At 33.1% G+C, this 24,328-nt stretch overlaps 1 protein-coding gene across 6 annotated transcripts in view; it reads left to right on the top strand.

The window, feature by feature from the left end:
- LRBA (LPS responsive beige-like anchor protein) overlaps window positions 1-24,328 on the top strand; it is a 720,310-nt gene that overhangs the window by 678,096 nt on the left and 17,886 nt on the right. For all 6 annotated transcript variants that reach the window (XM_077770789.1, XM_077770783.1, XM_077770775.1 and 3 more), the window contains 3 exons: window positions 2,718-2,780; window positions 7,811-7,966; window positions 13,879-14,046. In XM_077770789.1, the coding sequence (XP_077626915.1) occupies window positions 2,718-2,780; window positions 7,811-7,966; window positions 13,879-14,046 (387 nt within the window). The remainder of the gene's footprint in view (window positions 1-2,717; window positions 2,781-7,810; window positions 7,967-13,878; window positions 14,047-24,328) is intronic.

Below are 24,328 nucleotides of genomic sequence, written 5' to 3'. Positions count from 1 at the left end.
AGATTGAGCTCAGCAGGAACTGACTGGCTCAACCAGAGGGCTACTAGGTCTCCAACTGATAACTCAGGTTGTTAGGTGCACTCCAGAGGCACTGATGATGAGCTCCTGGCACTCCCATTTTGAGCAGGCCCATCTCCCTAACCAGAAAGCTTGCTACCCTTAGTAGCTGGCTGTCAGGTATTCTTTTCCCTACTTCCAATTTTTCTATAGATATGTAAACTGGTTTAGGGGCGGCATCCCTCTGTGGAAGTACCACTTATGGTATACCCACCTGTTCCCAGCCCAAGCTCACCATTCTCTAAGATAAGAGCTTGGGGGGACAGCATGTGTTTTTGCCAATTCTTTGCCTGTAATTCTCTCCAGTGAGCCTTCTTTGTGTCTGTACCCTGTGTCACTAATGCGTTTTGTCCCCAGCCTCTGGCTTTACAGTATGACACAGCAACTCCTCACTAGATAAATATATATGGGAATACACAGGTAGTTATTCTACAATATGATCTCCAATTCTGAGCTTCTACCTATACCTAAAAATGCATCCATTTTATTAAATCTAGGTCTCATTTCAAGTATGTTTATGTAAATCTGATCTTTCATTCTATCTTGTTCTACCTTTACCTTGCCTTGATATACCTTGATTTAAAACAAATGTCAGGGAGAAAAATGTCAGAAATCCCTTACAGTTTTCCTTCAGTGAATATCAAATTCATGTTATGCTATTTTTTTTAAATTTAGATTCTTGTTCTTTTCTGAGAATCTATGATTTCCATAGTTTGTTCATTAGACAGCTATCTCCTGTCATTTCTTTTCAGCAGTGTCCTAATTTAAAAAGAAAAAAACATCTTTATTTTTCTTTCTCATTCAAAGGACCTTATAGGGACTGTGGGAAAAATAAAAGAATAGCAGCTAACGTTTAAAGAGGATTTTCTAGGTTCTGTATGCTATTTTAGTCTCTTTACACGGTTTAATTCACTGAATCCCCTCAGTCCCTTAGGATGTAAGTTCCACAATTAGGTTGAACCATGAAATCACCGTCTTTACAGGTCAAAAAGTCAGATATTATTAATTTCATATTGTTTAGTCTAACCCACTTCACAGATTAGGAAGCTGAAACACAGAGTCTATATAACTTGCCCAAGGTCACCCAGGCAACTATCTTTGAGGCTCGACCAAAGATAGTTATCCTCTTAAACCTCTTTCACTGATAGTGTATCTTTAATGTTTCTATGATCCCAGATTCTCAGAGAAGTAGAGAAAAACTATCAAGGTAATAGTGTTGATCAGCACTGGTGTCACTGGAAGTAAATGGCACTGTTGGATAAATCAGAGGCTTTGGTGCATTTTCACAATGTGTCCTGTGATTTCTTTGGTGGCAGACCCAGTAATCAGCAAAGACGATACCTTTAGTAAAAAAGACTGAGTTATACAGCTTCCTTTCTTCAGCTACCTTAATTTTTTATACATACTGAAGTATAAACATTTTTATGCTAATATTATACTTAGATATTTTATCAGTGTTAATGATCTTTGAACCTCTTCGAAAAGTTGGTATTTGCTAATAGGGGAAATGATGACACAATAAGTTTTAAAATAATCTTATGAACTCATTGGAATGTATCCCATTTTTCTTTTCAGCCGCTCAAGGACAGTCAGAAAGATTTCCCAAGTGATGATGGTGTTAAGCAAAGTTCTAATACCAGCTAAGCAGTAGTTTAAATGCTGATGAGTCTATAAAAGGCAGATACTGACCAGAGTGAATGGCTGAGTCATTTGGGGAAAATCATTTGGAAAAGGGCCCAGAATTTAACTATCAGAATTACAAAGCTGAAAAGATCATCTCTTCCAAACCCTTCATTTTCAGGCTGATGCTTGCCCAAGTCTCCATAAATAGCCAGCAGCGGCTCCTGCTTCCTAGCACACTTCCTCTTTACCTTAAGTCCTTCTACTTTTCACAGGGAAACAGCCCACAAAATCTCTTTTCAATTACAAAATAAGTAAGCAGGAATCTTTAGAACCATTTTGAGAATTGAACAACTATTCTTAGCATGGATTGATTTTTGTTATTCATTTGTTTCTCTGAGTATTTTTAAACTGAAACCATGGAAATATTAAATATTAATAAAACTTTTCTTAAAAACCTCAATCCAGTCTTTAAGAATTTCAGCCAAATGCATTTAACTAAAACATTTATCTGCGGATAGCTTTCTTTATTTTTATTCAAACTTTCAATTGATTGGTTTTAAGTGATGGATGAAACATTAAATGTTCCCTGACTTAGAGCTTTCCCTTTCTCCATCATAAATTGACATTTTTGTGGATCCTTTGTGCTGCAGCATTCAAAACTGCCTTTTTAAGAAGTAACAAAAAAATAGTATTTGCTACAGTCAGCAGATGGTTGTCACATTTTGTTTTCAGCGCGCTTTACCACTTAATTTTGTTTTGTTGCAGCAGCAAAGGTTGCCAGTCAAGCATCTGCTATAGCTTATGGCCCAGGACTGGAGCCACTGCTGATGGCACATGTTCAGAACAGCACTAATCTAAAATAAATGTTTAATAAGCTAGCCACGAAAGCACCTGGATTTTTTTTCTTTAAATTTCACAAAACTGTATGAGGGATTTAGAGGTTGGAAACAATTCTACATAAGATTTGACTTATGCATTTTTATGTAGGTTAGTATATGAAAAATAATGCTTTTTTTTTAATCTTTTGTGAATTCCAGCTCATCAAGGTGCAGTACAAGACCAGCCATACCAGCTGCCAGTGGAAATCGATCCTCTCATAGGTCTGTCACTTCTTTCTCTCTTTGCGATTCATTAAGCTCTGTATGGTGGCCCTGAAGTGTAGATTACAGTTGTTTTTCACTTGCTGGTTGCTGGGAATGGAATTTTCCTGATAAACCATTTGCATGCAAATTGGAATGCAATGAGCTGTGGCTATGCTGGTATTTCATCAACTCCCCCTCGTTGGTTTGCCTAATTTGAACAGGCCTAGGACGCGTGTCACTGAAAATTAATATGGATGCTGTAATAATGTGTGATTGAGAATGCGCATGAAGTACTGTCAGGATAATATTGGATCTTTTCATCACTCAGACTTGTTGATGAGCAGGAGCGAGGCACGTTATGATGAATTGGTGCACCGGTAATGTGATGGAGCTCCTTTGCTAGGGAAATTTTCATAATAACAGTGGGGTTCTTAGCAGCACTGTGTTGTGAAAAATAAAACTCCAGTGCCAGGGTTTCATCATTAAAGGAGATCAATCCTTTCTTCCTGGACCCTCTGTTCAGTCTGAAGGGATTAATGTGCAATTGCAGAGCAGTTTCGAAGTTGAAATATATTGCCCAGCCGATGGCAGTGTTAAGATATTTGTATTCATTTTCCTATGGTCCTATAGCCCAATAAATTGCCATTGGAGGTTAAATTTGTTCAAGGGGGAAAAAAGAAAAGGGAGGAGACCAGAAAGAGTCATTGGAGTGAAATGAGCATCTGCAGCAGATGACTTAGAATATTTAATTGCTTCTGTGCTTTTTGAGTCAGGCAGAATCTCTAGCATTTTTCATTCTTATGGGTGGGAATTTCATATGTGGCTTCACTGAAAGTATTACTGATCTTAACATATTAACATGTCTTCTTATTAAAGATGCTATTTCAATAACTTTTAGAATAAAATACTTAATTGCCTACTTATTGGGGTGTGCTACCAATGGATGTGTAGCTTGTAATCCTGTTAAATTTCCCTGGCACATAAATTTGTTAAAATTTTTAAGTTTTCAAATAAAGCAGATGAATACACTGATTTATTATTTTAAAATCCAAGGTGATCCTTATGGTTCATATGTCACCTTTTTTTTGTCTTTAAAACCATTGTTTCAGTAGAGAGCTAGGTGGCTACCATTTGCAAATGAACTAACAAGATTAACTAAACTAACTTTAAGCTCAAAACTAATTCATTTGTCCTTCTCCCACATACAAGCAGAAATCTAAGAAGTAATTATCCATATGAAGGATAAATACTACTCTGATTCCTAAATAATCTTTTGCTTTGAGTACATATGATTTACCGTATATTAAAAAATAAAATGTTCACTTGGGTAAAGTTTTAAAAGTCAGGAAAATAAAGTCCATTTGATAAGTCCTTTAAAAGCATTATTTATGAAGTATAGAATCATTCTTTGTCTTAAAACTTGAAAGTGAATATCCTATAGGCAAGTCTAATTAAATGAATTCAGCAACTGTCATCCTTTAGATTAGGCATGGGTAAACTTTTTTGATAAAGGGCCAGATAGTAAATACTTCAGGCTTTGTAGACCATAAAGTCTCAGATACAACTACTTAATTCTATCATAGCACAAAAGCTGCCAGAGACAATATATAAACAAATGAACATTTTTGTGTTCCAATAAAACTTTATATACAAAACCAGACACAGGCCATAGTTTTCTTCTCTACTGTAGATCATTGGTTAGCTGTTTGCTCCTATATCCCCTAAAATAATTGTTTAAAACCATGTACCTTCCTACGTACTTTAAATGTAGCATCTGAAAGTAATCAGCACAAATTTCGATAGTTGCAAATGTTATAGTTTCTTTCATAATGTATAAAATTTTAAATCTATCCAGTGGAATTTAAATCTCAAAGTGAATTAATAGTCAACTTTTCTGTTTTTTAAAAATACATTAAAAAAGCTGTTAACAATTGAAAATACTGTAATATCCTTTTTTCATCTAAATTTATATCTTAATTCCACTTCTACACAATTTTAAGTTTTCAAAATTACTGAAAATACTTTCCAGCAATAAAAATATATGGAAAATTAAACATATGTATGTAAGTTAATTGTTAAAATTTTCTATGACCATAAGACTGTTTTGTAAGAAATTAATCTTCAGTGAGTTATCATTACAAATATTATACACTTATTAAAATTATAATTTTTAATAAACATTGTTAAACATTAAAAAGAATCATTTATTAGAAATACATCTTTAATGAGATGGATGGGACTTCCTCCTCCCCCCCAACATTCCCCCATTTGCTCATGTATCTGAGTGAAATTATTTGTTACTGAATGAAACAGGATTTCCCAATGGTTCTATCCTTTTTTTATTTATTTTTAATTTTTTAAAATTAGTAGGTGGAAGCTCAGAGGAATGTTACCTATGTAAGAAGATAGATGGGAAAGGAAAGAATTTTGTTTTTACAGTGTCACTAATATCTTTGAACTCTTTCTGAGTTATATGACAAAAATTTATATAGTAATCTGTTATTAAGAATTATTTTCACGGTTTGTCATTAAGTGATCATTTTAACAATCTATCATTGAAATTTATTTTTAACGATCTGTCAATTGACATCATGATTAGATCCTCCTTCCATTTTAATGAAAGCGATGAATTGGAAACCACTGGCCCTGCAGAATGATTTGATACCTTGGCTTTCACTTTTCAGCTTCACCTCAGTATTTTGAATTGTCCCTTTATTTGCATCTCAAGAGATTTTCACATCCTCAGATAAAACTCCATAGTAAGATTCTGGATAGAAAAGAAATATGCTTTATTTTATTTAGTGGAAGAAGAACATGCAGAAAGGGACGTAAGAAAGGAAAACTCACAGGAAAGTTCTCAGGCAAAGCTGTTACAAGGAAGAGAACATATAAAAGTTGAGGAACTAGACTGATTCCCTTAAAACCATCTGTGCTTGTTTATCCTTTGGGAAATCTTATACCACCCTCCTGCCAGGGGTGTGCATGCCCCAGTTTGAAGACTGCTTATCTGGACAAATATACCTAATCTTCATTAAGTAAAAATACCTTCAGGACTGAATCTTGGGAGACAACGAGATAAAGGAAGGTCATTGTGAGATAGATTATATAGATTGGATGGATGGCTAGATGGATGGATGTTACAATATTAAATTATAGGTAAGCACTTACTTGGAAAATAATTCATCTGAATGCTGAATGGGCATCAGCCTGTACCCTTGGGTACTTTGTGGTCACTCAATTCAAATTTATGCACATACCCAAATCTGTGAAGCAAGGTCCTCCTAAGAGATCATGCCTCCCCCTGCCAAAAAAAAAAGGCCAGTGAAAGTTTGTATCATAGAAGCAAAAGTCATCTATATGGTAACAAATAAATATTTTTACAGTTTTCATGTGGAAAGAAGAACTGTAATAACTAGTATAGAAATTATTACATGCCTTGTCTTTAATTGCTGGGTTTCTTGGAATAAAAAAATCTAAGTTGTACCATACAGCTACTGCAGCAGGATGCTAATGTCTCTCTGTGACGCACCATGATACTCCTAAAAGCTTTTCTCATTTGCCAGCAGCTTCCCTTTGTGTGGAAAGGAGGCGGCAAGGGAGTGATCCCCAAATAGGATTTTGCTCTTTTTACTGCTGTCACTTTCTAGTTAATTAATCCCCCAAAAGTACATGAAGTCTATTATCAAATAGTTATCTAATAATCTTCCTTGGTTACATTGTATAGACAGACACTAGCAGAATCTTCCGCTGTGTCAGTGCATATGTTTGCTAGGTCATGTTTGCCATGAGGGCAGGGAATAGTTTATTTCTCTGTATCCCCAGTAGTTCCTAGGACAGCACTGGAAAGTATTTTGAATACTTTTTTTCTTCTGCATTACTTTCTGAGCCTTCTCTTGGGTTGGCCACAGTAATTTAGTTATTACATACAATGAATAGTTTCCTTTATTTTTATTTTTATCAATGCATTTATAGGTTGGGGTTTCCCCCCCCCAAAAAAAAAACCTGAAGACTAATGATGCAAAGAATGTGATGATCAGATGCAGAAATTTGTTTTATTCTGATTTCCGAGACAATCAAGTTTGTTTATTATTATAAAAACCATTATTTGTATTGGAAAGTTGGTGGTGAAATAACCCTTAGATCCCTGGAAACAAAGCTTTCTATTTGGTTGGTCTCCTGGTGCCAAAAAAGGCATCTCAGTGAAAATTCCTTTTCTGATAATGACATACTTGATCGTATATTTCTAGCGGATTATTACTCTTCCTATGTGCTTGATGTCGCTCTGTGTCTGACCTTGTGCCTAGTGACAAACCCCCATATCAGGTGCTCTGTAGCACTTTGAAAACACACTGCCAGACTGTCTTGTTTTATTGCTTACATAAGGCGTAAGAAGGTGGCAGTGTGCTGTGCTTTGACTTTTTCAATTACAAGTATCTTTAATAAATAGTCATTCTACCCTTTGCTTACATGCACGTGCAGCCGTAAACAGGGGAAATGGGAGTTCACATCTAGTCAAATTAAAAACCTGTTAAAGCCAAAGTACTCCAAGATGCTACAATATTTCAAGTATATGACATTTAAATTCTAATATTGCTTTCTTGTGACAAAAAGTTAAAGGTAATAGATTGTCACAACATGAATCCATTCTCATGACAATGGACGTAATGAGATTGTCAGAAACACAAACCTAACGGTGGTGCAGTCTGGAGACTGTAATCTAGTTTGGTCCTGCCCAAGAGCTAGAAAGCATGTTCTGAGAATTGTATACTATTTTGAAATTGTAGTATGTTATTATTTTTCCCTCTAGGCAAAATTTCTTTCTGAGACGTTGAATTTAGCTACCCACATTCTTCCAACAACTGGATATATTTTCCTGTTTTGTCTTTCAAATATTACTATGTTTATGTTTAAAATTTTAAATTAAAGATCAAATATTCTTGTCCTGGAATGCTTTCGACCTCAACCCAACCACCAGTGTCACAGACCGTAGGATTTTTGTATCTATGTGGGTTTAGTAGAATTTTTTGTTCCTTCCTCTGTTGTCACAGCCAGCAATACAGGAATGCACAGGAGGCAAATCACTGACCTTTTAGACCAAAGTATTCAAGTCCATTCCCAGTGCTTTGTCATCACTTCGGACAACCGCTATATTCTCATCTGTGGCTTCTGGGATAAGAGTTTCCGAGTCTACTCTACAGACACAGGTAACTTATTTTCTTCATCAGGGAACTAAAATTAGCTGTAAGTATCGGTGAGAGGCTAGAATGCTCTCTCATCTCTTTCCCCAAATTAGAGTTCTTAAATGTGTAACATAAGGAAGACACATTGTTTTCCCTTTTTAAGTAAACATCTATAATATAGTCCACTATTAAGTTAACTTAAGCAAGTTTTTAAGAGTCAGTTTGTTATAATAGCTCTGTCTCCCAAGCCTCATACCTACAGAATGAATGATTCATTTGAAATCGTATCCATTTGAAATCGGCATGTAAGTACTGTAATAGTACAGCAGGGGCACTTACCTATAAGTGTATCTTCCTACTTTTGTATTATATAAAAGGCTTTATTTTTTTTTCCCTTACTGGAAATTCTCATTAAGTGTTTTTCTTAGTACTAGATATCTTGCCTCCACTTAATTCTGCATAGAATCTTGTTGAAAGCTACACCATCATGAAGGAAAGTAGCTGACTACTGATTTTATGTGTGACAGGAGCTCTTGTTAAAATGTAAAAGTTTAAGTGTATATATTCATTTGCATGCATCTCCCCAAGACACAAATCAGGCTTATAACTCATCATTATTATGGAAGATCCAATCTAGGAAAATGTTAATAAATTTTTGTATGTAGGAAATTTTGTATGTAGGAAAGTCTCTTTAAAGTATTTTAGAAACTGCTACAGGAAGAAATCAATTTACAGTAAATATGTAGTTGAATATTTGAAAGAATGAAAATTAGATATTAATATATCAGAATTTGATAATACTATGGAAGTAGAAATTTCAACTAAAACAAGGATCTACAAATATCTTGCTTAAATGTGGGAATAGGAAATTCTTTTTAATTGAAATTTCTAGTAAATTAAATATTTTATAGTAAATCATTTTTCAGTCCTGTTAGTAATCTTTATAGAATGTATGAGTCCGTGTTTCTGCCTTAGTAAGTATAATATGTTGAAAAATTAATTGTTGGTTAGTCAAGAATTTTGTCCTAATGCATTTTGATGATTTAACTATAATATATAGCCATGAGGAAGTAGGGGAGAAATACTTGAATATATACTGTTCATATAATAGACGCTAGAAGTTGTTTTTGCCATGATCTTACTTATATTTTTTATGGAACTGATGATAGTTTTCTTAAAATGCGTATCCTGTATTCTGTAGGTTCAAAAATAAAGTAACCATTATTCAAGTCTTTCTCATTATTTAGGCACTTACTACATGTTGAGGCTTAAGAGGTTGATGACTATTGAGCCTAAAACTCCTCTAGAATTCCTGAAAAATGCAATGGAATTGATGTGTCCCTAAAATTATTTATTATTATAGTGTCTTTTCTCTGATTTAATAATTGAATTTAAATTTTAACCTCTTCTGTCATTATTATGTAAATGACAACCTTAGAATCATTTGACCTCAAATTGTGCTCCCCTTTTGCATAAAGTTTCCAATTAAAACAGTTATATCTTCTCACAAAATTTTCTTAAACATTCTTTTATTTTGCTTATTTTTATACATTTAAAAATTATTTTATAATTTACATACAATAAAATTAATTCTTTTTGAGTTATAGTTCTGTAAGCCTAAGCAGTGTATAGAATTACATAACCACAACAATAAAGATGCATAGCAGTTCTGTCACCCCAAAATTCTCTGTGCCCCCGCTTTGCAGTCAGCCTCTTTCCCCACCTCAGCCTTGCACCACTGATCTATTCTTCATCTCTAATTTTGCGTTTTCTGGAATGTTATATAAATGGAATCCTGTAGTATGTCAGTCTTTGATTTTTACATGTGAGGATTTTTTAATTTGCTAACATTCCATATCACTTTTAAAAAGCATTGACTATTAATATTTGTAATATAATTGTAATAACCTCCCTTTTATGTAATACTAATAATTAAAATAACATTACATTCACACACAATTCTTTAGAATTTACAGTTCTTTCATATACATGATATTGTTTCAACCTCATAACAATCCTGTGAGAGAGACATAACAGTTATCTTTTTCCCTACTTTTCAGATGATGAAACTGAGGTTTTGAAAGGTTAAGTAACTTGCTGAAATTTGTATAGGTAATGGTGATTGAATTTGGACTTAGAGCCAGTTCTTTTGACTTCAGATGTAGCATTCTTTGTCATTACACCATGTTATCTCATATAGGTGTACCTGTCAATATTGGTTAATTTTGGGAAATGCTATAATGTACAGCTAAGTTACTATATGTCTGCCATGTTACATTAGACTTGATAAAGTAGGTAACATTCCTTCCCCTTTGTTCCAAAACCTCCCACTTTACAGGGTTTTTTTTTTTGATATGTGAGTGTGTGTGTGTAAAACATTTTCATAAGTAGTAGACTTATTTTAAACTTCATTTTTAAAGTGGGACTTACTTAGCTTCTACAATAAAAATACTTACATTTGCCAGCAAAGTTATGAAAAAATGCTGAAATGATAGTCCTAGTATGTTTGCTAATATCTTCTATACAAAAAAACTCTGATACTAGTTTTATTTAAAGTAGCTTCAGTTAAGGTAAATATGTATTTTATGACAATAGGGATATTAAATATTTTCTCCTTTAGGTTTACCAGAAAAGCAAGGGGAAAATTGTATGGTCAATAATACGTAATAGCAAAGCTATCACAAGTGTTGAATTCAATTATATTTTAGCACATAAGCCAAAAAAAAGAAAAATCCTTCTCTTATTAGATTCAGGGTGGGGTGGGGTGGAGGAGAGAAACATGGTTGTAACGGGAAATTCTTTAAACATAAATCATGTTTTCGGGACACAACCAGAACAGCAGAGGCAACAATAAAACCTTCCCTCAGCAGTGGGGATTATTTTCAGGCCACATTTCAGATTCAGTGGTGTAGAGTCCTGAGCTCGAATTTTTTTTATTTGTAGCACAGCTGTCAAATAAAACATTAACTAGAAAATTTGTTCTGTCAAAAAAAGGATATTCTAGTGCTTGTGGTAATATTTGATATTAGTGTGTGGAGAGGTGGAGTGGTATTAAAGGAAACAAAAAGTAAAGGCTGAGGAACACTTATGAGATTATCAGAAAATAATTTACCAAAAAGAGCAGCAGGTATTTATATGCTGTGATTTATTTAGGAGGCGTGAACCTCAACCTCATAGCAATAACAAATATTGCTGAGGAAGGCTGCCAGAACAGGAAAAAGTAAACTTAAAAAAGTAATGCTTTCCAGAGTTGAGTCCAAAGTATAAATTGTAAAAAATGAAGTTAATTGGTATAAAATATGAAACCTTTAGGTGTAGATATGTAAATATCACATCACTGTCTCCTTTTGAGTTTCCTTGATGCCCAATCTAAATTCATTCTACCTTATTATTCTCACTGATCCTACCTTGTTTTTTTTCTTTTATAAAATTATCAGCATTCATAATTAACATATGTTTGTGTTTGTTTAATGTCTGTCTCCCCCAGTAGTCACTAAACACTGTAAGGGCAGGCATCATGTCTGTTTATCACCAATATGCATGTAAGAAGGCCTAATGCTTAGCACTTAGTAGGTGCTCAGCAAATATAGGTTGAGTAAAAAATAATTGTGATAATTTTGGGGGCCAAAATTTAAACATGAGGAAATTTTAATTAAAGAACCACAGTGATTGAGTATACATTTTTCTAACACTGACATTACAGATACAGAGTGATGACTTAGAATTAACCAGTGGATCGGGGAAGATTCTGCCACTGTAGCTAATTTATCCCACTTGTAGAGCTAAATTTTAACACTTTGTTCTCACATGAGTTGGAAATTAGATAGGTTATCAGGAGAATAGCTGCTTTTTGCAAGAGGCTCCTGGAAGCACTTGGTTTCCTGTGCGCCATGTGCCTCTTGTACCGTTAATCGTTAATTGTAGTCACTCCTCACTCCTACAAGCCACTGGGCTGATGGGCATCAAATCTTAAATAGGCCTACCCTAAATAATCTATTTAAATTACTCATGTAGTTTACATGTTATCAGCATTTAGGTGTAGGCTGAGGCAGAAATAACTTTTTCAGTGGTTACAACTCAATGGCATTGCCTTCAGTTTTCCAGTTAGTTTTAAGAGTGCATTCAGCTGACTAACTTCCGTCTTACCCTTTGTAAGGCCTGCCTGTACTCTGGCCCCACCCATTTTACCACTAACCCTCTCTACTTTGTTCTTCATATAAGCTGGAAATGATGTGGAAAGGATTATATCTTTCCATATTTAATTTGCTCTTTTCTGTTTCCATTTGTTTTTATTCTAAGAAGGCTTGAATTCTTCTTGTTCTTTGTCAATACAGTTAATTTTTTAAATGCAATGTTTTGATATCCATTTAAAAAGTTGAAGAAATTCAGAAGTACACATTTTTAACTTTAGCAGTTAAAACACCTGCTTTAATTTTAAAGTCTTTATTTACAGGAGAAAAACTGCATTTTATTAGCTGTGCAATTTGAGACTGAAATGAATCTGAACTTAAAGTTACTAGTAGTACGCTATCTATCTGCAAGAGTGATAACACTGTACTGTATTTTACTTTATACCTGAGTTAAATAAATTCTGGTTCAACATTTTATTTTTAAACTTGCAGCCTTTTTCATAAGTGTTAGACTTATTAAAATCAAGAATTTAAAAAATTAACATAAGTAGTTATGTTATATTTATGATTATTTTGAAATGTTAAATATACTTGGATGCCAATACTTAATTGAGACCTCAAACTTCTGAATAGGTTATATGTTACAAATTAAACACAAACTTTTTTAGGCATATTAACCTTTTTTCAGCTTAGTGGTCTTTCTTCTTAAATATTTGAATTATAGTTGTATGTCCCCACTGAAACATTTATTCAAAAATAAAAAACTCATGCTGAATATTAGAGATAGATATTCCCTGACATTCAACTGTACATTCTGTAGACCTTTTGAAAGGAAAATGTTAGCTAGAAACCATAGGGATGGAGTGGAAGGGCTGCTATAGCTATTTAATTCTTTAGACAGTTTGTATGAATTATAAACACCATCCTGATTTTTAAACAAAGATTTTAAAAGTGGGGACTTTACTTTTTTTCTGGCACTAAAAGTGGGGGCTTTACTCTTTTTTCTGGCACTGTTATGTGAACAGTTTATCCTGTGTCTGAAGCCCTAGATCTGTATTAAATTTTGTGGGTTCCTCCCTTTCACCCCCAGTCATTAATGTTAGATAAACCGCCATTATCTGAATTTCATCATCAGCCCCCAGGGAATTTTTATCATTTAGACAATTGAAACAGAGAAGAAATAACCTGGCTCAAATTGCAATCACAATATATTAGTCTTTTTACAAAAATTTAGTTCATGTAATTCTAATTTGAAAAAAAAAAAACCAGAAATTCTCCAAAGTGGCTTATGTCGTCCTTGTATAGATTACTTAAAAAAAAAAAACATTAAACCTTTACTAATTCAGAGACAAGTTTGTATTAGTAAAGTCTAAATTATAAAGTACTTAAAGAAAATCACCTAAGTTTTATTTGGTTTTGAATCATACAGAGTAACTTAAGAAGTTGCTGAAATTGTTCCAAATAAGAGCTCTCCTAGGTCTGTTTTAATCAGTAGACAGGATTCATTTGTAATTTATAATAGCCATGTATATAATGCTATATGGTATCATAATCCTCAAATATTGTTTGTTGAAATAGTTTTAACATCTGTCTTTTAAAAATGTTATTATCACTGCTCAATTGATTTTTTGTTGTTGTAATATTCAAAGAAAACTTTTAGGTTAGACCAGATCAAATTGTAATATAAAACCTGAATCATCAGAATCTGAGTTAATATGACTTCATTATCTTATAAGTTAAATGGTCACTGGAATTCTTTCTTATTTGTTTAATAGCAGCTTTAAAGAAAATTGTTTTGTATTTCAGGAAAATTGATCCAAGTGGTATTTGGCCACTGGGATGTGGTTACTTGCCTCACTCGTTCTGAGTCTTATATTGGGGGAAATTGCTACATTCTCTCAGGGTCACGTGATGCAACCCTTCTGCTCTGGTACTGGAATGGAAAAAGCAGTGGGATTGGAGATAACCCAGGCAGTGAGTACAACTCATTTTATAAGTAAACTGTTAAAAGTGATGTATAATAACACTTTGCAGTGATGTTTGAAGTTACGTTTTTCATCAAGGTGAAAATGAAACTGAGTTATCGAGTTGTTTTAATTTCTTAGTTATAATTTAAGAAAGGTCTAGATAGGCTTTCAGTTATTAACATTTTGTGAGCATTGATAATTCAAATCCAACTACGGAATCTCATTTTTCATGTTACATGTTATTATGATCTGAACACATTAGTTCTTCATTGGAAATGGCTGTCACCAAATAAGAGAGGTGTTTCATTCACGAACAAGACAAAACATAAAAGAACCATCACATATTATCTTGTTTATTGAGTTCATATTTTAAGAGAGCAAAAGAAAAATTATAATTTCATAGAAACAAACCAGTCTTTATGAAGAATATGCTTTCATTTACATATTAAAAGATAAAACAGGTCATAAAAGGCCAATATGGAATATTCAAATTGGCTCTTGGTGTTTCATATGGGAAATGAAAATGCTCACCAACAGCCTTAAACATCTTTATGAAACTATGCTGAAGGCAGTAAAACAAAAAATGTGTAACCATTTAAAATTGTAATTCACAGAAGGCAAAAAAGGAAGCAGCTACCATTAAAACCAATCGCACACAGCTGCAGAAAAGAAATGGCTTTAGAAAAACACATTAAGAAGTAGGAAAAAACAATTAAAGGGACCACCTGAAAAATGAGAATTTAATTAAAATGATTATGACAGCACTGAAGAGTTCCTGCAAAAATAGCTTTAGATTTTTACTTCATAAAGTAGAGCATTTTAACTGCTCTTAAATATTTACAGTTTCTTAATTTAAAGCGAGCTGCAGTACATTTGGTTAAGGAAGGACCATTTCGTCCCTGATTGCTTTACCTGAATACTACGGCACTTCTGTCACTTAGCTCAGAATTATGACACAGTCTGAATATGCTAAAGTCCGTCACATTTTGGGTTGCTTTCTTAAAGCTGTTCTTATTAAATGTATAATATTTGGTTGAAAGTGAAATATTTAAAAAGTCAAAATTTTTAAATAGTCAAAAGCCAGTGTATAATTTTAAAAGAAGTATATGGGAAATATTTGTCAAAGCTGTTTATGCTTTTCTGTTTTGTGTGATGAGTAAACATGATTTTATGAAATCCTCTAACATATTTCTCATGTTAATCAAATAAGGGATAATTCCCTATACAAATAGAATATGAAAAATAGCTTAAGACTGTGATGCTATGGATAATACAGACTTTGTGATCAAGTCAAACTTTATGTGTTTCTATGGAAGAGTAATGTGTTCATGTGTGTATTTCACACATTTACAGAGACATCTGCATTTTATATATAATTACAATAAAATGTTTAAACGTAAATTTCAGGAATTTTGTTTTTCACTTTTGTTTGAAAAGTCCTTCATGTTCTTATTGGACGCTCACATTCTGCTCCTTCTTCATTTCTGGCCTTTTATGAGTGTCTCCTTTCAATTTCTTTTTCTCCTGTGTCTATAAATTCAGTTATCAAGATTCAGTAAATTATCTTAGACAACTAGATTTGACATAAATAATATATAATTTGTTACTTATCTGAAAATATATAGGAAGAACTTTCTCTTGCCTTAAAATAATGTATTTCATTCACATGTAGCAGTCCAAACACAAGAAAATTTTTTTTTTTTTACTTCCGTGGTCTAATTTGTGTTCTATATGTTATACATGGTCATTACTAATGTGTACTCTAAGAAGTAGCTAGAGGCTTATTAACTATACTTATATGTAATTGCTGTTACGTTTCAGAAATTAAAGTATTTTCATACTAGAAATATTCAGCTTTTCCAGAAGAAGAAATATATGTATTTAAATACCTTATAAATCATCCTAGAGATGGTTTTTACATGCATGTCTTCTAGAAAAAATGAATCCAGTAGCATTGACCAAATCCTGGAGTTTGGAGTAAAACAAATCTAAGTTCTAAGCTTTGCTGTGGTCCTTCTGTCTAGTCTGTAAAATGAAAGCAACAATAGCCACTGACTTAAAATGTTATCAGAAGCACAGAATGCTTAGAGCAAATAAATCACCACACAAACACCATCTTGTTGGCATTATAGTATATATTATAATGTTATATTTTTCATAAGGCACTTCATCTATAGCCTCTCATTGTCTGCAGTATGGTGGACATTAACTCCTTCTAATGCTGGTAATGAAAAGAAAAAATAAATAAAAGAATAACATAACAGCACATCTCATAAAAATTTTAGAAAATTGTAATGTATCTTGACTAAATTAAATTACCTTTCTCAAAGTGAACCTCGTCCTTTCTGGCTCTTTTATAATGTCTGATGTCCCAATCTAATTTTGCTTTAGCTTTGAAGGATGAATCTGGGAGAAAGACAAATAGGCACTTTTTCACATAATGAGAATTTCCACACATTAGAATAGAAAAATGAACAAGCCAGTCTAAGCTTTTCAAAAGAAAATGACAAACAAAAACAAAGACATTTTTACCATGCGTGTGAACTGTGTTTTACACATTCATGCAAGCTGGTTTGGATTTTATAAGCTTCTGGCTCGTTGATGGCTCCACGATGCAGCCGCTGAAGTCGGAGCTTTTCACACGAGGAATTTTAGGTAATGCTTATTCCTACGTTGTATCTCTTGGATGCAGTATAAATGCCCTTTAAGAAATGGCCAAGCTTTTTCATACATAATTTCAGTCTGGTCTATAAATGCACACAATGTCTCAACCTAAATTTTTGAATATAGACTTTTTTTCTTTTGTTAAAGGAAAATAGGTGAGTTAAAGAAAACTATGTTGTTGCTTTTTCTACATTTTTTATGTTTCATGCAAGTATTTAGTTCTGTTTTGTTTTCAGAAACCATGAAAATAAGCTCATATTTTTACTTGCTACGGTAATAAGCCTGCACCATTTTCTACAAATTAGTATTAGTGCTATATGTAAAGTTTATAGCTTTATTACTATCCGTCTTTTCAAAATCATGTTATTCGATATTAAAATACACTTGGCTTGGCAAAATCCAACTAATTCAAACTGGTTAAGACCCATATATACTATAACTTGGGCTTTTAAAAGGATGCATATGTCTTATAAACTGTCTAAATTATGTGGCAAAAGCCTTGCTTTCCTGTATAACAGTTTCTCATCTTTGACTCTTCTGTTTTGTGATAGGTATCTCCTGTGGAATACAGTTTTCTTGCCAAGAAGAAAAATTAAGATTCAATTCCATTCAGTTGCAGATTTTTAAATAAAATTAACCGAGAACATTTTAAAGAAAGGTGTTTTCTACAAGAAAGCATATCTCCCTTTGCCCTAGTACTCTTTGTGTTTTAGAGCTGGATTTGTGCACCAGAATGCTGTTCTCAGAACACTAATTTTTCCTTCAGAATAATACTATACAGACTGTCCATTTTCAAATTTTGGAGAAAATCACCCCCAGTGCACTCAGTTGACATTCAAATACTTCAAACTTTAAAATGATCTTATAAATGAAAATTTACAAAATAGTTCTTATCCACAGTTTTTATATTGTATTACTAGATCATAAACTTAAAATTAAATGCTTATTAAGCATTTAAAAGTAAATGTTTATTAAGTATTTTCAGGTTTCTGAGTAATTTTTTTAAAGCCACAGTTGATTAGCTTTAGAAGCAAATGGTTGCTGACTGTGAGGGTGTTGCATAGATTTGTGTATATAGTATTTCAGTAAAGTAGTTTTCCATCCTCACATTCTGGTTTTGATTTGATTGAAAGGTGGCATTTTTTTTTTCCTCTTTGCAATCAGACATGCTAATCTATGTCAGCTTTCTCCTTTATGGGAATGGCGTCTACTAAAAAAAAAAAACACAACTATTTAGGTTTTTTTTTCATAACAACAAGATTCTGTTCTTAAGAATATTTCAGCACCATTAATTAGAAAGAAGGTTTTATTAACCATAAGGCTAGCACTAACAGACCACAGAGCTGTTTTTTAAAGTACTGTATGCCATAGCTGCCCTGCTTTTTCTCTGTCTAAAACTTCATTTTGTTATACTCTCATCAATCACTTAAGTCATTACCGTAAATCCTACTGTTGTTAATTTTACTAGTATCACCCTAATGAGACATTCCTGCTATAATTAAAAATGAATTCTAACTTTAAGGCATTCTAAATTTTTTTTTAATGAATTTAGAATGATCTTGCCATATGACTATAAATACCGCTGATACACATATAGACTACTCATCAGTCTATAAGAAAAGTAGTATCATTATATGTCCAGGTGTGAATTATTTACTGGTTGCTTCTGTGCACATGTGCTTATGCATATGTATATTTTTGTGCACATATTTAGGAATTATGTTCTTTCTATCATAAAGCCTAATATGTTTTACTGAAGCTACTGATAAATCCCTATTCTTTGTCTTGCCAAAATATAGGTGGATGTAACACAAACGATATTACTCTCTTTAAGTAGGTGTCCTAGAGCACCATCTGCTGGATATATTTGGGGACTTAATTTGGTAAATTTGAAAATCAGTATGTGATAAGACAGGTGTACATTGTTTTTAATTGCCTGTGATACATTATTTATGGGTCACAAATGCCAGCATATATACATTTGAAGCATATAAGTTTGTAAAAGAAACCACTTTCTTCCTTCTTTTTCCCTACCCTGATGTGGATTTGGAAATTTATAATAAATACATTGTTTAAGGAAGAAGTAAGTACAACATATGCCTCATGAAACAAAGCACCAGTTTGTCATGAGACAGACTCTTCTTACATTCTTGATTGCAGGTAAGCTGCAGTTGAAGAAAATTGTTTAGCTATTTTGACCTTATGTTCACTAGATTCTGAATATGAAAGCAATGTTTGACCCAAGTAGCCTTCTTGCACCCGGCATATTTCTCTTGGTCTGATTCTTTGTCTAGAACATGATTTCTTGTATTTACCTCATCAAGAGCTTTCTTTGTGGCCTGACTTTTGGCGTACACTGTTGTACTAACACTAAGACTGCCGCGTATTTTTCTTTTTTTCTTGAAGAATTCATCAAGTTGGGTTTGAAGCAGTATGTTGGCAGTGTTCAAGTTCAGGTGACATTAAAGTACATTTATGAAATTCTCCAGAAGGTCCAGGATGTTTAGTGCTCCATGATGTAATGCAGGCCCTCAAGTTCCAGCAAAACAACTCTGTATTTACTGCTTGTAACTAATAGTAGATGTGGTAAAAGGAATTATATTCATATGGCAAATGAATACAACCTTAATGTGCACCATATGCAGAGTGGTGGGGTGATGTGCCAATATATCACATTTATTTACCTTGTTTAGTTGCAGAGAAAAATGACTATACCATTCAGCCGTAGGCTATAGTCATATAAATATGAGAACAGAAGAACTGATGATTTATGCCCTCAAATTGAAACTGAGTATCTTCATGTGTAGACTTTAATAGTGCCACACCAAAGAAAGTTGCTTGCCTAATACTTTATGCTCAGATGGGAAATTTAATTTCAAAGAATTGGTCAGACTGATGTAAGAAGATACAGGTTCCCTCTGGTCAACTAGAGTTCTCAAAGAAAATTTTGAATGTATCTTTCTTCATTTAATTGAAATCGAATATACCTTGAAATTGCAAGCTACTTCTTCCACCCTTTTTTGAACCTAAAAGCAGGATTCTTCTGCTTTTAGAATATTGCACTCACACGTGTGTGTGTATAACATCAGTGGAGAACCCCTGTAAGGACACATTTAATCAAGGCCTCCGGGAACAATCTATTAGACCAACTTTGTCACCTTCCAAAAAGTTCAGTTGATTAGAGAAATTGTATGACAGCTCTGTGCATATGTACCTCATATCGTACATTATATATTCCTAACAGTATATGAAAAGAGAACTTTGAAATTAAGTACTTAAATGCCTCTAGTGATTTATTTTACAAAGCAACAGTTGCCCTAGTTTTTAAAATAATTTTGCTCACACATAGGCTTAGTCAGACTTCAGATTCTAGATTTGAAGTATTTCTAGGTAGGGGAAAAAAATCCTTAGAATTCTTTCTGTCTCCTATGGTGAAGTCTTCATGACTGCTGAACTTTTAGCTTTTATTCTTGTAGCTTGTAATTCTCTACACCTGAGAGATTACTTTATTTCCTTGGTGTGAGTGGGATCAGGTTTTTTTTTTTTTTAATTGAGATAAAATGGACATATATAAGTTTTAGGTAGAAACATAATGACTTGATATATGTATCTACTGTGATATAATCACCACAATTTATTTAGGTAATGTCCATCACCACACATAATTATACATTTTTATCCTGTTATGAGAATCTACTCTCTTAGCAGCTTTCAAATCTACAATAGAGTATTATTAACTATAGTTACCATGTGTACATTGCATCTTCAGGACTTACTTATTTTATAACTGAAAGTACCTTTGGACCACCTTTGCCATCTCCCCTCCCACTCCCCCCAACCCCCCCAGCTACCAGTCTGTTGTTTGTGTCTCTGAGGTCAGTTTTTTTTATTTTTTTGGGTTTTTTAAATTCCACATATAACTGAAATTATAAAGTATTTGTCTTTCTCTGGCTTATTTCACTCAGCACAGTACCCTCAAGATCCATCCATGTTGTCACAAATGGCAGGATTTCCTCTTTTTTATTAATGAATAATAATCCACTGGTGTGTATATACAACATATATACACACACACCACATGTTCTTATCCATTCATCCATTGATAGATACAGGTTGTTCCCAAGTCTTGGCTATTATACATAATGCTGCAGCGACCATGAGGGTGCAGATACCTTTTCAAGGTAGTGTTTTCATGTCCTTTAGATAAATACCCAGAAGTGGAATTGCTGTACCATATGATAGCTCTTTTTTAAATTTTTTGAGGGACCTCCATATTGCTTTCCACAGTTGCTGCAGCAATCTACATCCCACCAACAGTGCATGAGGGATCCCTCTTCTCCACATCCTCTCCAACACTTGATATTTATTGTCATTTTGATGACCACCATTTGAACAGTTGTGACATATTATTGTTGTTTTGGTTTGCGTTTCCCTGATGATGAGTGATGTTCAGTACCTTTACATGTACCTGTTGGCCATCTGTATGTTTTCTTTGGAAAAAATACCTACTCACATCCTCTGCCTGTCTATCAATCTACCAATCAATCTATCTGTCAATCTATATTTATCTATCTATCTATCATCTATTTAAAATCAGATTGTTTTACATTCTTTTGTTTGCTATTAAGTTGTATGAGCTCTTTATATATTTTGGATATTATCAGATATATGATTTGCAAGTATTTTCTTCCATTCCATAGGCTGCCTTTTCATTTTGTTTGTGGTTTCTTCTGCTGTACATAAGCGTTTTAGTTTGAGGTAGTGCTACTTGTTTATTTTTGCTTTTGTTGCCTTTGTTTTGGTGTTAAAATCAGAATGTTTCTAATTAAGCTAACAATGTGAAATGTTTTTATCTGTATTGTTTGGAAGCAGAACTTTATAATGCTCATGTTATTAGGTACTAGATATACAGCTACAGGTGCTATCATTGAATTTGAACCAAAAGCAAGCCCCTCTGTGGGAATTGACAAATGAAAAGTGTGAAGAAAGTAAGAAACATAAATACATACGTTAAGTAGAGTTTTGTATGTTCACATAATGAAATGCTCTACAGCCATTAATGTATTACGCGTTTGTGGTACTGACATGGATTGATAATGCTGTCTGTATCGTTAAGTGTACAAGATCACCACACTACTTGTATAATTTTTTAGATATCTATGTGTATACTTTGTATTCTGTGTGTACTTTTGCACAGAAAGAAGTCCAGAATGATAGCCAGCAAAATTATTTTTCTTATGTTAACAATGGTTATTTATAGGTAGTGGCATTTAGAGACTGATTTTTCATTTCCTTGTTCATAATTTACTACATTATCTGAATATTTACTATGATAATAGTGATGATACTACTATTAATATGTATTACTATGATAATAGTAATGTTATTACTCTACTATTACCTAATGATTATAATGTACCTCCACTTCCTGCCTAGGTTTCTAGATATTAGTAGTTTTATCAGAATTTATATGGATTGTTAGGGAAGACTGGAAAGTGTAAGAAAAGGAAGAATGGGAAATCAAAGTATAATTTTTAGAAATTAAGAAAGAAAAGAATGACAAAAATAATCAGAACCATCTCTAATTTTCATTTATGAAGGATTGGCTCAGATATACTTTTGCTGAAAGAGTGTCTACATCAGAGAGTGAACACCATTCTACTGTTACTACTACTACTACTACTACTACTAATACTAGGTGATACCTTCTGAGTGCTCACTACATGCTAAGCACCACCAAAAGCACTTTACATAGTAACTAATTGAACCTTACATCAATCCTATGTGGTAACTACTATTATTATCCTCGTTTTATAGGTGAAGCACAGAGAGATTATAAATATATCTTTACTTTCTGCCCTGGGCCTTGAAGCTCCTAGATCTTACTGTAAAGTATGAGAACATGCCCAAGGGAGGTCACATGGCTAGTGTTCTAGGCCAGAAGTGCCATTCTTGATCACTAAATTGTACTGCATTTTTCATTTGAGTTAATTGGGCCATCAGCTGTAGAGGATTTGATGCAAGCCTATCACTAAAGCATGCTTTGTATTTGCAGAGGACAATACAGAGGTAATTTTGATAAACTGAGTTCTTGTGAAGGTCTATATCATGTTAGGATTTTGTATTTTTTTATATTATTACACAATTTAGGATTATACTTTAAGTATACAGTTGCAGGTACATACTCACACACATTTTCTCTTGTAGAGAGAGAAAGATGTACACACAGAAACAAAGAGCATAAAGAAGAAAGGTTATTAACCAGCAACCTACAATTGACTTTTATAACAACATCATCTTATTTTGCATTAATAATTATATTATTTACATGAGGAAGCTATCAAAATTTACTATCTGATGGTAAATGCAGCTTATTTTCCATAGTCTATATATTTAACAAAATTAACAGTTTTTTCACCAAAGAGACTGTGATGAGTGGAGAAAAGGAGAAGGGTTGCAGAGATAGAAGGAATAGAACAAATTTCAAAGAATTCCTCTTTCATAATTCAAATGTAATGTTATAATTCCCACTGAGACATTAGGAAGTTAATGGGAAAGGTTCAAGAAACATTTAGTAGCTAACCTCATTTCCGCTTCAGAAAGCCATTTCCTTTCTTGGTTTGCCATTATGGTGAGCCACACAAGAAAGTTTAATGTACAGTTTACACGTGAATTTTTTTCCTCAACAAATTGTTGTAGTAATCAAAATGTAATTAAAATGGAACAAAAGGCATATGCAAAACAGAAGTATCCATCTTTAGGAAATGACTGGCATATATTGTATAATACTTAGATTATTAAAAAAACCATATATACGTAATAACTTTTATATTTAGGTTCTTAAATATGTTTTCTTTCAAAATGAATACTCTATTGAAATTATTTTTTTTAACAAAGCCGGGTTTCATATTTTCTTTTACCTAAGAAGTCAGATGGTTATATTTTAATAATGTGGAAAATTATATCCCTTGTTTTTATTAAAGGACTTCATTAGTTGATGTGAAATGTGCATTTGGTATAAAAATTCCATTGTAACAGTCTGAACTTCAGTACAGCTTTTTGACCTTACCAATTATAGGTATTTATAATTATAATGTGCAGGTTTATAGTAAGGTAACAAAACCTGATCCAGTGACCATTTAAAATCAAGTTATTGCCAATAGACTATATTTTATTCCCGTCCTTGTTTCCACAGTGCATTGAATATAATATATATCCAATAAAAGCTATTAAGTAAATGAAGGAGTAAATGAATGAATGAGGAAGCAATGGGAAATATTAACTTTTGGCCCAGGAATCATCTCAGCTAAGTATTAATTGAAAGAACCAATTTCATTTCTACAAAACTAGAAATAGGGAAATATAGAACCAACTTTCATTATGAAATGAAGTCAAGTAGTAACTTAAGAAAAAAAAAATGGGGAGTGAATGAAGGGGATTCTCTCTTTGCTAATAACATATTTAAGCTGCTAATGAGAATTGTGCAGTACATTTTAAAGTAATTTAATTTTCCTAAGACTGAGGAGATGATGCCAAAAATACCAAGAACTTTAGTGAAATTTTAAAATGTAACTCAGATGTTTGCCAGAAATACATGTCTGGTCTGTTTTCACCTGGATTGTTAA

The sequence above is a fragment of the Crocuta crocuta genome, unplaced genomic scaffold (genome assembly GCF_008692635.1).
Source record: "Crocuta crocuta isolate KB4526 unplaced genomic scaffold, BGI_CrCroc_1.0 scaffold345, whole genome shotgun sequence".
Taxonomy (NCBI): Eukaryota; Metazoa; Chordata; class Mammalia; order Carnivora; family Hyaenidae; genus Crocuta; species Crocuta crocuta.
This window is presented reverse-complemented; position numbering and strand designations above follow the sequence as displayed.